Source organism: Artemia sp. Qi Xiang Cuo, chromosome 5 (genome assembly GCF_049724085.1).
Source record: "Artemia sp. Qi Xiang Cuo chromosome 5, ASM4972408v1, whole genome shotgun sequence".
NCBI classification, from domain to species: Eukaryota; Metazoa; Arthropoda; class Branchiopoda; order Anostraca; family Artemiidae; genus Artemia; species Artemia sp. Qi Xiang Cuo.
In genome coordinates, this window is record NC_142798.1 from 59,356,390 (window position 1) to 59,372,935 (window position 16,546).

Below are 16,546 nucleotides of genomic sequence, written 5' to 3' on the forward strand. Positions count from 1 at the left end.
TTTGCTGTTATCTCACTCTACTCTACATTTAACTTTTAATTGTCAATATTTCCATCAGCGTACCTTAATTTGTGTATATAATTTTCTTTGCACACGCGAAGCAAATATCCAAAGCAAGCAGTAGACAAATCCCGTCTGCTCAGACCCTTAATTATGATTCTTTTGCAGCTTTAATTGGGTGAATTGCACTTTTTACCTACTGGTGAACTCAGAAATTTTTGGCATAGCTGGAGAATCAGAAAAAACGGCGTCTACCGCCACTCGGGTTTTTTTAGTTTTGGTACTTGAAACTAATTTCAGACATATTACCTGCCCTGTACCGCGTTATTGTTGAGTTACGACAATCATTTGCTCCAAAAACACTATCGTCTAGAATACGTCTGAAATTGCGACAAATTTTTTGATAGGAAATAAGGATTTCATTTGCCGAAGAAAGGATTTCATTTGCCGTTTTTGGTTTAATTTTATTTTATTGTTACTTAAACTATGACTTTTTTAGACTTTCTTAGATTCACACACTGTGTTTGATAATCAAAAAGGCAATAAACATAGATTTATTAAAGTAAAAGAATTTATAAAGTAGGTAAGTATATAAAGTAAATATGTAAAGTAAAAGCTAAAGTAAATTTTTTTAAAGTAAAGATAAATATGAAAAGAATATTATACTAAACTTTTACTAATCAGAAATAAATTTTGTGGGTAAGATATTTTTTTAAATAGAATAATGTACATCCAAAAGAATCTTATCAATTCAAATACGCTGATTGAAGAGTTAAACTAATCGGTGCTTTATGCTTAAGATTTCAGTATTAAAATTAATCGACCTAAAAATTCCAATTGATAGCTATTGTGGCAAGAGCTCCTGGAAGTTTAACAAGTACAACTACACCCGGAATATGCACAGGGGGGAAGGGACATTCTGCTCCATGCCCCTCCCCAATACCGACATTTTGCAAGATTTTCTTGTCTCTTTTGTATAATTAATCATTTTTTTTTAATTTTCTTTGAACTTCTCCCTGCCTCCCTAAATATAATCACACTCACGCTCCATTATCACATACCTTATTATCAGATAAAATTCGGCCGCCGTAATAAAACAGATGTCTTCCGTCATTTTCTTAATCTACTGGAGATCGAAAAAGTCAAACGATGTTAGACTGTCTATAACGGTGCAAGAAGGTCGTCCCTGATGGTACGCAACACGAAAATTCGTATGGAACCAATCGATTCTGCCGACCAGCCATGTCCAAGTACGTAACTCATTTTGATAAAAACGAAAACTACCTCCTTATTTCTAGCACCAACGTTTTTCAAAGCTTAGCTTAACTAAAACCCTGCAATCAGGGCCGTATCAAAATTTTTTTTCGGGGATGGGGAATACAAGAAGATCTTCCATGGACTTAGAGTCGGACATTTTTTTTGGGGGGGGGGGGAGAGGGGAAATAAAACTGTGTAGTAGTTTTTATACTACGCAATCTTCCCATATCCCCCTTGCCTACAGTAAATAGTTTTACGAAAGCTACCCTTGGAAGCCTGATATTTTTAAAATTGAAGTTGATCATGAGTATTGAAACCTCCAACACAGTAGAAAGTTAGGTACTATTGTATTGGCTGGAACCCACGCGATATATTATACAGGGAAGATGCTTAAGAAACTATTCAAATGGGTTTCTTTCAATAGAAAATTGAATTACAAACCGTGGTTTGTCATTGCGTTTACAATATTTAAACTTTTGTTTTTGGGGGCTTCGGGGGGGGGGAAGGTACCTAGGTTAGGTTACGTATTTAATATATGCTTTACCCATGCCCCTTCCCCTAATGTGCAAATATATAGCAGAAATTTGTTTCTAAACTATTATGTTTTCATCCTATTTTATTCTATTTCATTAGCATTAATCAAACCTCACTTTTTGCGTGGGTTCTAGCTAATACAACAGTACCGAAATTTATTATTCAAAAATGTTTTGCTACGAAAAAAAATTTAGGTCGTGCATTTAGGCTACTCAGTGCCAGTTCCTTTAGGGCTGGGCTGACAAAATCTCTATAGTCTTCCGATTTGTTCAGCAAATTCGCTATTTTTCGTACAATTCACCTTTTTTGGGGGGATGAGAAATTAAACTGCATCAATCTTTATTCGCCATTCGGCTAAAAAGGATGAAATTCTTAATTATTCACGATATCCAGAGGCCAGAGGATTGACCCAAGCGAAATGAGGTCTGGCTGCAAAAGCCGAATGCCTGGACACTGATCCGAACAAAGCGATTGCCATCTTCGTGGGCTGGAGGGTGGAGCATCGACCCATGTGAGTGGATAAGGCGGCAAAAAGAGTCAATATTTTGTTCGGATTCTTGTGGCCTGTATTCATTATCATGGCTCCAAAACTAGGTACTTGTGTATTATACCGAACACACACAAGAAGTGAATTTAGGCTAATGATAATGAAATATACCAAATTATGACAAAAATATAATACTTTAGTAACAAAATTATGGAAACTACAGCAAAGAATTATGGAATGCAGGCCGCCGAGAACGGATTATAGGCTATTAAATACCTAACCTTACCACCTTTATATATTAAATATTTTATTAAAATATGCCTGCATCGTTTTTTTTTTCACGAAAGAATTAGCTAATTAGGCTATAATCGAATGCGAGAGAAAAACTGGTTTTACTCAGATCAAACAAAGCAAACTTCTTGAGTGTGTTCGGGATAAAACACTAGTACCCAAAATTATTCTACGTACATTATTCTGTTTACTAGTATATCCAATTTGAATGATTTAGCTGCAAGTTCAACGAAAAGGAAAACTGATTTAGGCTACTAATAAACAGATGGACATTTGATCTTATGTATTTAGTTATTTGTTATAAAATTCCCGTGTTTATTGTGCTTTTAAAACTTACCCCCTTCCCCCTCTAAATTAAAACCCAGGGGCTTGCCTGTGTAGGGGACATTACATTCTGTCGCTTATCATAGACATAATACAATAATAAAGCAACAACTGCTTATTTCCTTATCTAAAAACTTGTATAAAAACATCGATTCTTTAATGGGACGAATGAGCGAGCACATTAATTATTGTCATTTGTGTCACCGACAGGCATTGTAAGCTAAATGACATGCAATCAATGTCGTCATGATGCCACACAAAGTTAATTACTGTTAAATTTGGCCGTTTCACGACACCCGGCAGCAACTAGACGGGTTCCAATGAGTTTTTTTTTATTTTCTCTCTCTGGTCGGATCTCACAGACTGCTTGGCGCATATTCACTCGTTGTGACGGCATTTTAAATGCATTTGTGGGAAGTTGTTAAAATTTACTCTCGCCTTTTTTCCTCATCTCGAATTTCAGTAGAATAGATATTCCAAAAAAAAAAAAAAACAAGAAGGATAAATAAACTAAAAAAAAAATATGGTACCCTTCTGAAATACAGGAAACATGCGAGAAGTGAAGTTTGGTTAATGCTAATGAAATAAAACAAAATAAGATGAAAATGTGATAGTTTATGAACAAATTTGGGCTATATATTTGCACACTAGGGGGGGGGGGGGGGGTTTAAAGCATAGCATATATTAAATAAATAACCTAATCTAACCTAGCTACCTTTTAGTCCCCCAAAACCCGAAAAAAATAACGCTTAAACCTTTGTCACAGACTGAGCAATATCTCACTATGCAGCGGAAACATGTTTATCAATAACGGATTGGAGATTTCAATGCGGTCTTTCTTTCGTGTGTCCTGATTTCAGAAGAGTACCAAAAATACTACATCCTGAACATAAAGCAAATTTGTAAACACTGAACATATTATAGTTCAGTGACTAAATTGCATTAATCGTAATAATCCAAATCAAGCGGAGTTTAAGGTTATGAATAAGAATATACCAAATATGAGATCACAGAACGGATGAAAAATAAAACCAGATAGAAAATCTAATTCATGCAATCCTTCAAAATTGTATGTAGTACAGGATTCACAAGACTGAAAAACTCTAAAGCCCTGTCTAAACCTTGGGTTATCCCAATTTTACTAAAATGTTATCTTTTACAGACAAGCCAAAACATAATGTCTTGAGTCGTTTTCTGAAACGTTCTTCCAATTTCAGAACCCCCTGGAAAGCCAGTCCCTTCTTATAAAGCCCAGATACCGCTCCTAGCCTCTGTTCTCATGTCTTTAGTAGCCACGCCTCTAGAATCAGAAGCTAGTTATCCATCTCAACCATAATTCGTGAGATGCCATTTGTGGATACAGTCTCAGCTCAGGTTCGTTCCAGGAGTCAATAATCATTAATGATTATTAATTATTTTATCGCCGTCATTCTAAAATGGCGGATAACAACAAATACAACCACTTCTGTGCTCGTGAATTATAAAAGAGGCTAACGCCGTAATCATTCTGTAATTACAACAATGAGAACAGGGACGCAAAGAAAGAGGGGGCAATTCCCCCTTATTTAGGAAACTGTCGCTTTCGTATTTTCACTGACAAATCAAAAAAAAAAATGACCCCCATATTTTCTAAAAAGTCTGTTTTTGTGTCTGTATTGAACGAAAACACCTCGCCCCCCTATATTGTCGTAAATTGGTGCCACTGAATAAGAATGAGATAAATTTTGTTTTATTTCATATCTTGAAACGAAACTAATAACAAATGATTAATTGCCTCCGAAGATAATTGAACCGTTGCTCACAGTTTCCTTAGATCGAACCTCATATAAGACTACGTCCTAATCTAGGACATAGATGTCATTACCCCATGAGTTCTGAGTAGATTTTCAAAATATATCTTGTATTTGTTCTAAAACTAGGCAAATGTAAACAGTAACCATATAGAAAGCTTAAAAAAATCTGGTACTTATGCAGAAAGCGGTAAGTGCGCGAGAAGTAAAGTTTCGTTAATGCTAATGAAATAAAACGAAATAGGATGAAAATATAATAGTTAAGAAACAAATTTGGGCTATATTTTTGCATATTAAGGGGGGGGGGGGGTAAAGCATAGCATATATTAAATACGTAACCCAGCCCAACCTAGGTACCTTTTAGTCCCCTTAAAAACCAAAAAACTGAAGTTTAAATATAGTTCCTACAGTGACAAACCTTTTGTTTATACCTTACTAGTCAGCGAAAACCTGTTTATCAATAGCGTGTTTGAGATTTCGATGATGTCTTTTATCGCGCACTTACCGCTTTCCACATAAGTATCAAAAATCTTATTTGTATTAATCTGTTAGGACAACGATTATTATTCGTTAGTATAGGCTAATTATTGAAACTGGGAGTTTTCTTTTTCATTTTTTAGGCCCTTATCAGAGCAAGTAATGGACTGGATGGCGCCAGTTTGAATAAACAATACATTATTGACTTTAAATGTTTATTACTTCCATACTTCCCACACCAACAGGCTTAAGATTTTCAGGCCTACGATATGTTTCTCGGCACAAAGGTAAATAATAATTTGAAAGCAAAAATTGAAAATATTCAGGCACTTGCATAGAAATTTTTTTGAGGTACATATAAAAAGAGCCAAACTCTAAAGCCCAGTGAAAACAGGTATACCAAATGGGAATTATGAATCGGAAAAGTTTGAAAATCCAGAGAGGGAGGGGGCGCTTACTTAGATCATCCCTCTTCCACACGAGTTCTTAAGTGACGGATGATTTTAAAGCGGATTTTTCTTCATTATTATGCATAATTCCACCGAATTAGATTATTGAAAGAGTTTTCGTAAGCAAATTTTACTACTTTAGTTTGTTGTGTGTTTCACGTATTTTGTTATTCAACTCGACGATATTAGCCGGTAAGATCTAAAAATTTAGGGGTAATGGCTAGCAAGATGACAACTCTCAGATAAAAAAAAAAAAGATAAAAAAGCACAGTATTAGAATTAATGCCTTTCATATTCGTGAAACATATTGCTAGGTTACACATAGACTAACTTGGGAGGCATTGTCAGCCAAATTTCGTGCAAATCGGAATGTTTTTAAACCAAAGCCTTCCAGATTTTCCAGGGGGGATTTCCTTGTATTTCAAAGTACATACAAGTATTTTAAAGTAGGCTGCATTGCTGTATTCTCAGTTTAATACACTGGACTGCAGAAATTTTAACGTTAGCATGATATCCATTTAAAAATTATTACAGAACTGGTATTTTTTGGTAATTAGACATTTCATAACCGATAAAACTAATGTGTCTTTCTTTTCGCAATAATGACGAATGATGGAGTATAATAACCGTTAGCAAATTAAAGATTGATGTCGTGTGAAAGAGAAGATAAAGGTTAAAATGCAGTTTATAAAAAAAAACAAATATTTTCGATTTTAATTCGAAATGTCAATTCACGAATCAATAAAACAAATTAGTCTATGGAATAAAGCGCGGAAACAGTGGATATTCGAAAGGATCTTTTTCGAGCCAACATCCATTTTTTAAGAACCAATCATAGACACTGGTGCTTGCTCAATATACGTTAACTCCAGTGGTGACTGGTTAAAAATAAAAGGACTGGTTTTTTATTCGTCCTTGAGATTTTGTATATAATGCCCATTTTACGATTACCTTACGATTTAATTTTCATTATGATTTCGAATATCCCAAATTTTCGAAAGCAAAATTTGAAGATTTAGTTTTGTTTTGTATCTTGGATGATACCACCAAGACATAGTGCGTATCCAATTATTTTTACATAGATTATATTTGTCGATAGAGGTAGCATCTTTAAGAAAACTGTGTGTATCCTTTTCACACAATTCTTGAGTCACAAGATTTTATAGATGCATTTTTAAAACTTAAAGCCAATTTAAGGCTTAAAAATTCATTAAGATAAACGCTAAAGATAATTGTAATGACAATTCGTGGCTTGCTTATACTTTCATGCACCAACGATCTGTTGAAAAATATTTTATTTGGACTGGAGAAATTATTAGAAAACACCTAAAATTATTGAAAAACAATTTTTTTTCTGCATTTAAGTATGGAGAGTATTGAGCCAAATTTGAACAGAAAATAAACAGTAGGGAGAATTTAAAAGAGCATTTATTGCATTTTTGTATTTTCATACATGCTAAAGTATATTTGAAACAATACTCGCTGATTTTTGCATGTATTTAAATTTTTAGTTCAATGAGTCCTCTCCTAAATTATTACGACCACTCATTCTATACAAAGTGGTCAGAATAAAAAAAAGGAAAAAGATACCTAGAGGTCACATCGTTCTTTACGAAATTCCCCACTAACAGAGGGCACTTGACATGTATGAATCACCTGTTTGAAAAAGTTTCAGAATCTTCTCTTTTTCCTTTCTCTATTTGAGTGTGGTCATGTCCTCCGAACGTCAGGACAGGAGATCGTCTTTCGAATGTTGTCTACAAGTGGCGACCCGAGGGTGGGCGAAAAAGAGGGCGACTGAAACACACCCTCTGACGACAGTACAACCAAGACCTGCGGAGTGCTGAGCTGTCGTTACAACCACAGTGGGAGGACGTCACGGCTACTGCTCCGCTCCGGGACGTCTGGCAAGGCTTCGTCGATGCCCTATGTGCCACACCTCACCCTGGAGCACAGTTTATAGAATTATCCAGTAAGTTTATCGCAGATCATTTCTGGTCTTCCTTCTCGGTGCGAACAAAAAGCTCCTCCCACTTATTTCTGCATTAGCGGGTTAGTCTGTTTCCGTCAATCAATGAGAAATGGTTACAAAGTGCATTATTCTTAATAGCAGGTTTCCACTTGTTTCGTGTCCAAGAGAAATCTGACTTGTCTACCCTTGAAAAGATCTAATGCCGCTTATTTTTATATCTGCAAAAACGTTTTCTGGAGCACTCGCACCTTGGTCTGGGTTTTTATAATGGGTGAGATAGGGTATGATCATACTGCTAATTCTATCAACTGTGCCCTGGAGGAACTAAGGTCTAAGGTAAGGTTTGAGTGTGGAGAATGTAGACGAAGTGCATTTTGGGACTGAGTCAGTCAAATTGGTTACAAGAGAAGTTGTCTAGTAACGGCTAAAAAACTGTTTCATCAATTTCTGGTGGTAATCATTAAGAATTTCCTCGTAACATATAAACAAAGAGAAAAACAGTCCTAGCCTACATTTCCGTATTAAAAAGAGTGCTTTAATTGCATTTTTTTTAGTCAACCACATAACCAAATATCAACACCGTTTTTTACCCGTTGTTGCTATGTCAAATTTTGAGTTAGTAGAAATAGTGCAAAACTTCTTTTGCATGAAATTTTAAACCAGCCAAAAAGAAGAAAAGTTTTTGATTCGCAAAACTTTTTGCAAGTAAATTCTACTTATGTGTGGTTAAAGGTAAGAGCCAATCAAGTCCATGTTTGACACTAAAACCAGAAAAAACAAAAAATCAACTTTGACAGATCAGTTTTGAATGGCTCAGAGTTTTACACCAAAATCTGCGATTCCGCAAGAACTAGTGATATAGTAACTATAAGAAATTGTCCTATAGTAGAAATGGGAATAAGATGCAGAGATACAATTCTTTGAAAGAGAGTAGTCAAAATGTGATCGTCATCGTTTTGTCATCGAGTCTGTTAACACTTATTCCAGAATTTTCGAGATCACTTAACAAAATATTACGATTTTTCGTTTTTTTTTCATTTGCCTATAGATTTATTTTGTACAATTTGTGTGTTTCTTACGAGATGGTGAACATATGCCCCTTCCTCTCACAATATTAACCTCCAAAAATCAATTCAGATATTCGAACTTGATCTAGTTACACAGAGATATATCCAATTTGTATAGGTATGAGATCGCAAATAAAGAATTTGGCTTATTTTAATTTCTGCATGTTTTCATTGCTTCATTTACAATACATCTAAAGTATCAAGCATCATTGTATTGTCAAATAATGCATATTTATCCCTCACTTGAGTGGATATGGATCAAAGGCGGATCTAGAGCAGGCCCAATTCGAGGGGAGGCCCAATGCGACAAGGGCGCTAATGAGCGATTTTTTTGGAGGGGGGGGGGGGTACTGTGACAAAGGTGCCAATAATTGACCAAATTGACAAATTTAGTCTAAAAAAGAGTGAAAAAAGAGAAAAAACAAGGAAAGAGGGCACCAAAAAAATCATGAGGGGAGGTCCCCATCCCCCAAAACCCACCAGTGATATAGCCTGTAAAAGGGAGGAGCTGATCGATATCATAAACTTCTTTGAAGTTAAAAAAAAAAAATGAATTAAAAGATAGTCCCATTGACCTGGTACAGAGTTGAATCTTACCTTAAGTAAGACCCATGCATAAATACAAAAAATATATATACTTAACTGACTTACGTAATGTTTTGAAAGAATTATTCGTTTGTTTGGGAAAAGTTCTTTAATTCATTAATCGCCGCGTGTCAAAACAGGCAATTCACTGTCAGGGCCACTTATAAGGAAGTCCAAAAACCATAATTACCAATTTAGCAGTGAAAACGGCTACTTTGGTAATTATGTTGTATATCTTCTTTTCAATATTCTTCAATGCCATATACACTTCTGTGCTTATTATTTGTAACCAAGTGAATTATTAGATAGTTCTACTTACCGCATTTTTTGCAGACAATACTCCGGACCTCTCTTGCGGTTTTTTTCGACTGCAATATTGGTGCACTGACCACAGAATAGTTACCACCTGTTATCTCAGAAGCAAAAACTATATATCTTTTCCCTGGTTGAACACTAGCTGCTAAAATACAACGCCGAAGTAAAATCGAATGTTTACGGGATCGTCGTCTTAAACGGATCGAGTTTTTCGCATCAGGATCAAAAAAATCCAACTTTACCTGAGCGCCAACCCCGATATTTCCTTTATATACTGTATGGACGTCAAACACAGTCCTATAGACTCCCCCATTGAAATTGTCACCTCGAGATCGCACTTTTCCTGAAAACACAATCGGGGCAACATAAGCTCGTGATGCGGCATCAAAGCTCTCATCGGGAAAACAAAGTACTCCAGCAATTTCCTCCACCCCGGTGGCTAGAAGGACCATGAGACAAATAACAAAATGGGGTCTAATGCGACCCAAATAAGCTCGCATTAGCCACATTTAGAAGTCATTCGATTTTGATTGTATATACTTTTCTTTATCTATGTATAGCTAAATAAATGTCGTCACTGTATTGAAAATCACACAGTATTTTGAAACCGGCTAAACGAGACGGCATCATACTGGAGACTGTTGCATTTTGGACGAATAGCTGGTATAGAAGGGAGGTAACACTGTGATGAAAACTGATGCGCATGCCGCTGGAGCAGAATCTATTAGAAAGTGTTTTCCAGCGTAGAAATCACAACAGACTGAAGGTTGCTGCCACCAAAAGCTTCATCTGCGTCCTTGCCGAGTGATGATTTACAACTCGTCTGTTCTGCCATAATTACGTCCAGAGATTTTCCTCAAGTATGTAATGAACTCTTGGCGACGAAATTTACAGCAGCTGCAATTGTTAAACAGAAATAAAGTTGTGTAACCTTTATACTAAATAAAAATTAGTACAAACAAGTTGACAAGAGCTTCAAAGATTAAGACTTGTACAATTACCTGCTTAATGAACTTGCAATATTAATTTTGTAGACTGGGATTAGTTCTAGAAAATAGAGACAAAAAAAAAAGGTTTTAAAAAGATGAGAAAGAAAAAAAAAGATTCATAAGAAAATAAAATGTGGAAAATTATTCTTTGGGAATTGTGAAAAGCTATGAAAAATGTTGTGAAAATTATGATTACTTCTAATAGTTTAATATAAACAACATTAAATAGCCAATTAAAAGAAGTCCCTGCAATTTCTAAAAAAAATCTAAAACCTATAAACCCACGATTTTAATGCTAAGAATAAGGTAGAAAAAAGACTGTCATTAAAACATCCGAAAAAAGGGAGCAAATAGTAAAACCTTTCTACATACAAATGTGGCTTTGTACGAAATAATCTCGGAGAAATAAAAATGACTCGTGTGAGGACCGAAGGCTTAAGCTTCCGATCATAGCGAGCAAAGCGAGCAGAGAAATGCGACGAAGTGTCTGCAAAGAGGGCTTGATCCTATAGGCAAAGAGCCTAGTTTTCTATATATATGAAATAAGTTTTTTATGTATTTGTGTATCATTCTGTTTCAATTAACATTGAATAAACAATTAATTGTTCAAGCTAGAAATGGGAAAAATCTACAAAGCGGTACACCTGTGAGAGTCAAATTATTCTGCCTGGATTTGCCAATTTATTTTTAACGAATCGTATAATAGCTGATAGCAAATGTAACACTTTGACATAAAATAAGCCAATTAAAATTATTTTACTTAAAACAGTAATCTTTTATGACAGAGATAATTTTTCTGTGACATCCTATTATACTTGCTAAAGTGATAGTAGTTATAGATTAAGCACAAAAGTTAACTTATTGTATCTTCACAACAACTCGACTATCACGTCCACTATACACTACACGAGCCTTTTTTCATTCTTTTTTTTTAACCACGGATTCTAATAAGATTGCATTGTTGAAGAATATTACTCTGAATTGTTTTTTCTATATATCTATCAATATACCCTATATATGTATATAAATTCAAGCACCCGTTTGTTTTCTTTTTCCGTGTGACTCGTTTGCAGTTAAACTATTCAAGCTATAAACATGAAATATTCTATACTCTTTGAAGGGGGTGAATTTTTCTTGAATATTAAAATTCACAAAAACTTTGCTGGAAGAGAAAATTTCAAAAATTTGACCTAGAGTGTAGTCATTGTCTTGGCGCTTCTTAAAGCTGCACTAGGTCTAAAACGTGAGAGAAAAGGCCCAAGCTGTTAAACGTGTCTTCCAAGGGCCAAAGGCTCTGTCAAGTAGAAGGGGATAACGAAAATCCGGGGAAGTCGATGTTTTCCTAGCTAAGGAGCCAGCTTCGGCAACGATATATATAAAATAATCTTTCTTTGCTTTAGCCTGTCTTTCTGCAGATTGAATAAGAAACTAACCTTTGAAACACAAGTTTTTACAAATAGTTACGCCATCCGAGGAACCAACGCAAGAGCTATCAGATTGAACGAGCAAAGTGAGCGGAGAGAGCAAAACCCCACGAAACAAGGTCGTTTCATAGCTGAGATGCTGAAACTAGGGCCAATCCTGTCGGCATTTGTTCTAGAAAGAAACTTTATTTTTGCTTTTTGTTACCTCCCCTTGCTCTATCTGTTGGGTAGATTGGACCTTCGACCCTACCCAAAACACTTCGCTTTGCTCAGAAGGGCTGTGGTAAAATTGGAAAGGTAATAGCTATGATCTGTTACCCAAGTACCACACGAGCAAAGCAAGTCTTTTTTTTTTAGTTTCAAACGGCCGAGCCCCATATGAGCATCATTTCAAATTGGCCAAGACGAAAAGTCGGAGTTTCCAATTATAGTGAGAAGGGAGCTTAGGAAGAAAGAAAAAAAAACGGGAAGCAGGCTTTTTGTTAGAAAAAGAGCCGGTGAAGTTGGCACTTTAATCTAGTAGTTTTGTATAAATATTCAAGCTTTATCTTCCTTTCTTTTGTGTGGGTTAATAAATCTACATGTAAACTGTTAAACCTGAAAAAATGAGGAGATAATAAATAAAAAACGTATTGCCAAATATTCTTGAAACCGTGGGTATTGCTACTGATTACACATCAACAGCTGTCCCCCCCCCTTGAACGGCTTTGAGATGATAGGGATGCAGATTTAATTCACTAAAGACGCCCGTCAACCATCATGAGTAAAAGTTACTGCAAAGTAAGTTCAAAGTTAGTTTTCTGTTGATCCAGTCATTACAACGACAACTGGGACGAAAAAAGTTAGTTTGTTCCAACTATTTGCAAACCTGGAATGCACTCAATATGTTATAGGCCTACCTCAATAACGGCATTAAATACGGCAATTTTACTGCCCATCCAATTCTTCTTTGTCGATCACGTTGGATAAATGATTGTTTAAAAATGCGTAACTATTCACATGTAACGTTGCAACCCTCTTTCTTAATGTGTGAATGTTTTCCGGTACTTGTTTAGAATCTAGTAAACACGCGAGAAAGACCGCATCGAAATCTCAAAGATGCTATATGTAAAACACGTTTCCGCTCCCTTGTGAGGTATTGCTCACTCTGTTACAAAGATTTAAACTTTAGTTTTTTGGGGTTGAAGGGGCAAAAAAAGGTACTTAGGTTAGGTTACGTATCTTATCGGTTAGCTGGAACACACGCGACAACTGAAGTTTGGTTAATACCAATGAAATAAAACAAAATACGATGAAAATATAATAGTTTAGAAACAAAGTTGGGCTATATATTTGTACAATAGGGGAAGAGGGTGGGGGCAAAGCATAGCATATATTAAACATGTACCCTAAATAAACCTTTTCTAACCTTACCTAACCTAGGTACCTTTTCTTGGCCCTTCAACCACAAAAAACAAAAGTTTAAATATTTATCACGGAGTAACCAATACCTCACAAGGCAGCGAAAACCTGTTTTTCATATAGATTCTAGATTCTAGATCTGAGATTCAAGATGCGGTTCTTATTGCGTGTGTTCCAGCTAACCGATAAGTACCCGTATTTAATATCTACACTGCTTTACCCCATCCCCCTAATATGTAAATATATAGCCCAAATTTGTTTCTAAACTATTATATTGTCATCCTATTTTGTTTTATTTCATTAGCATTAACGAAACTTCACTTATCACGTGTTTACTGGATACTAAACAAGTACCTGTTTTCCTTTATATTTTACATTAATTTAACTTCCTTGAAAATGATTTTCCGATCCTTTCCAGTCGAAAAGGGAAACGACGCATGATAAAGAGCAGTGACATTTATAAATTTCTTTTTTTCTGGGAAAGGTCTGCCAGTCTCTAGTGGTCTTTCGTTTAACCTGTCAACAAGTGACTCCTCTCGAATGGCCCGTTGCCTCAGGCCACCTTTTCCATAAAGATAAGATTGAGAAAGAACTGACAGGCTTAGCCAAAGTCAATCGCTTCCGACAACGTTTTTTTTTTTTGACAGCCAAAGTCACCGACATACCTATTATATAACTGAAATATTTTTTAACACTACTCTTATTCCCAGTTGTCGTTACGAGCAGAACTGAGGTTGTGATATTGAAACTAATAACGCAATGGCAAAAATCAGTTTTAGTATTGTCTTAAGGCTATAAGTTTCGTTTCGGGCGATTAATTCCGGCCGCCTTGTTTTATTGAAAGCAAAGCATATGAAGACTTGCTAGTAAGCCTTCATAGGCTTGGCTTTCAGTAAAACAAGCCTATGTTGAAAGCCTTTGTTGCTATGGATGTTTTTTTTTAAGAAAAAACGACCAACTTGGGTTCTAATTAAAAAAAATTGTCAAACAAAATTCAACCTAGATAATCAGCTAAAAAGTGTGTCACTTGTTCTTTTTACAAGTCTTAGCTACAAGTTGAGTTATTTTAAGTTTCTATTACTCCCTTTGCATACAGTTCCGTTACCACGTGCTGTTTGGCAGACTCGACAGTATATACTTGTTACGGGCATATTAAGAGTTACTGTGAATAAATTCTAGTGCTCTTCCGAAGAAGCAAAAGAGGATACGTCTCAACAAAATACTGTTTGCTACCATTTTGTGTCACAAAACAGAATTCTGATTTAAATCGTATCAAAACTTCATAAGAACGAATGATCCGGAGAATTCGGTACTCCCCTTGTTTACGGTGCCGAAAAACCTTATGAAAACTTACCTGTTTCGAAGGTCACTTTGCACGCGGCCGTACTTTTTGTTCTCAAACGTGTTATAATGCAGTTCATGCTTTACTTATCATAAAAAAAAAAATTAAAAATGGAAAGTAACTACACGAAAAATTTCTTCTCGTTAAAGTGAAGACCACTGTCGAAACTATTACCAATTATTCTAAATATTAGGGGCTACCACCCCCTCGGTCACTTGCTCTTTAAGATTGAACTTGCACTTTGTTGAGCGGTTATTAGGGTGCAAAATAGCATGTTAGTAGTATTTTATTTACTTATTATATTTTATAGAATTGACATTAGGCACATCTTTGCTCGAAACTATTTTGATAAAAACTAAACTTTTGAAAATGTATCCGATGTTTCCTTTCAATCACAGGTTAAATTCCAGGGTTATGGTTAGGGCACGGGTGATTAACTTTTTTGATAACTTTTGTTCGGTATAAGTAGTATCCCCACAGGCACTTTAACAACATCCCTATCCCTAGTCTTAACAACATCCCTATCTATAGTTTTAAAGTCAGCCCTATCACTGGATTCCACAACATTCCTATCCTGTCATTCCATGACAGCCAGCAGGTGTTTGTTACGTCACAGGGAATGTTTTCTAAGAGATGCAGATGCATGTTACGTCATAAGAAATGTTTACTTATGCAAATGTTACGTAATAGGGAATGTTAGAGTCCACTAGTCAAGCGGGGAATTTTATTAAGACATTGTTTCTTCAACAAGTTTTTCAAGATGTTTCAAGACATTCGAAGACATTTTTCTTCAAGACGTTTTTCAAGACGTTTCAAGATATTTCAAGGTGTTTTTTAAGAAGTTTTTTCATCAAGACGTTTTTTCAAGAAGTTTCAAGACATTTCAAGACGTTTTTTTCAAGGCATTTTTCAAGGTTTCATTGGTTGTTATGTAATGGGTAATGTTTACCAATGTTAAAAATGACGCATTCTAACCTGACAAGTTTCTTCAGGAGCTCTGTGGGAAATAATCACTTGTAACTGAGGAGGGCACACGCTTGGGGTGTTACATAATACTATAAGAGATTTCATTTTCTTTTCAAGCCGTTTTTTTCTTTCAAGCTGTTATTTTTTTCTTTTTGAGATTTCATTTGCTTTACAGACGTTTTTCTCAGGGAACCTTTATATTCCAAAGACTTTTTTTCCACATTAGGATTCGCAAGGGATTCCTCCTCAATAGAACTGCGCCCTAGACACCTGACTATGAGCGCCATCCTAATATTTTAATTCGACTAATACATTCTACAAGATAACCTATTGCACGCGAGAAGAATCCCATGTTCGCGCATACTAGAATATCTGAATGGTTCGAATGTTCCAACCCTTTCCACATGAGAGCACAAGCGCCCCAATCCTATTGATTTTTGATCTATTAGATACACTGCCTATTACAGCGTTATTGATTTTCTAATGTTATGTTACGTTGCAGATATTACATAGCATTGACCTTAGTATTTTCATTATGTAAATGATTAGATATTGAAGTTTTATCCTGGATCAATAAATCTAAATGATACAAACTTTTGTACATACATCTTTTATTATTTAAAAAAAATTACAAGCATTATTAAAACACATAAAAAGAAGTTAAGACTGAACAGACGAAAATAAAAATGTGAAAAAAGCTTATAAAGGATAAAATATAAGCAAAAGAACCATAAATTGAAGAAAGGTAGGGGTCATACCAAGCAATTTCAGGGTGGAGGGTTGTAATTGGAGGTAAATTTAAGCTACATTAAAATGTTATTGGGGGATTTTAATGTACTTCATCGTTTCTTCAAACTAAGACTATGCATTCCTGGT

At 35.5% G+C, this 16,546-nt stretch overlaps 1 protein-coding gene across 2 annotated transcripts in view; it reads right to left on the reverse strand.

Moving 5' to 3' along the window:
• LOC148952328 (pro-neuregulin-2, membrane-bound isoform-like) overlaps window positions 1–10,359 on the reverse strand; it is a 188,018-nt gene extending 177,659 nt beyond the window's left edge. The window contains exon 1 of one of the 2 annotated variants that reach the window (XM_089088933.1): window positions 9,553–10,356. In XM_089088933.1, coding sequence (XP_088945059.1) covers window positions 9,553–10,057 — 505 coding nt within the window. In that variant the 5' untranslated portion in view covers window positions 10,058–10,356. Of the gene's footprint in view, window positions 1–9,552 lie in introns of both variants that reach the window. The other variant, XM_089088934.1, reaches the window with a different exon arrangement.
• Window positions 10,360–16,546: the final 6,187 nt, after the last annotated feature.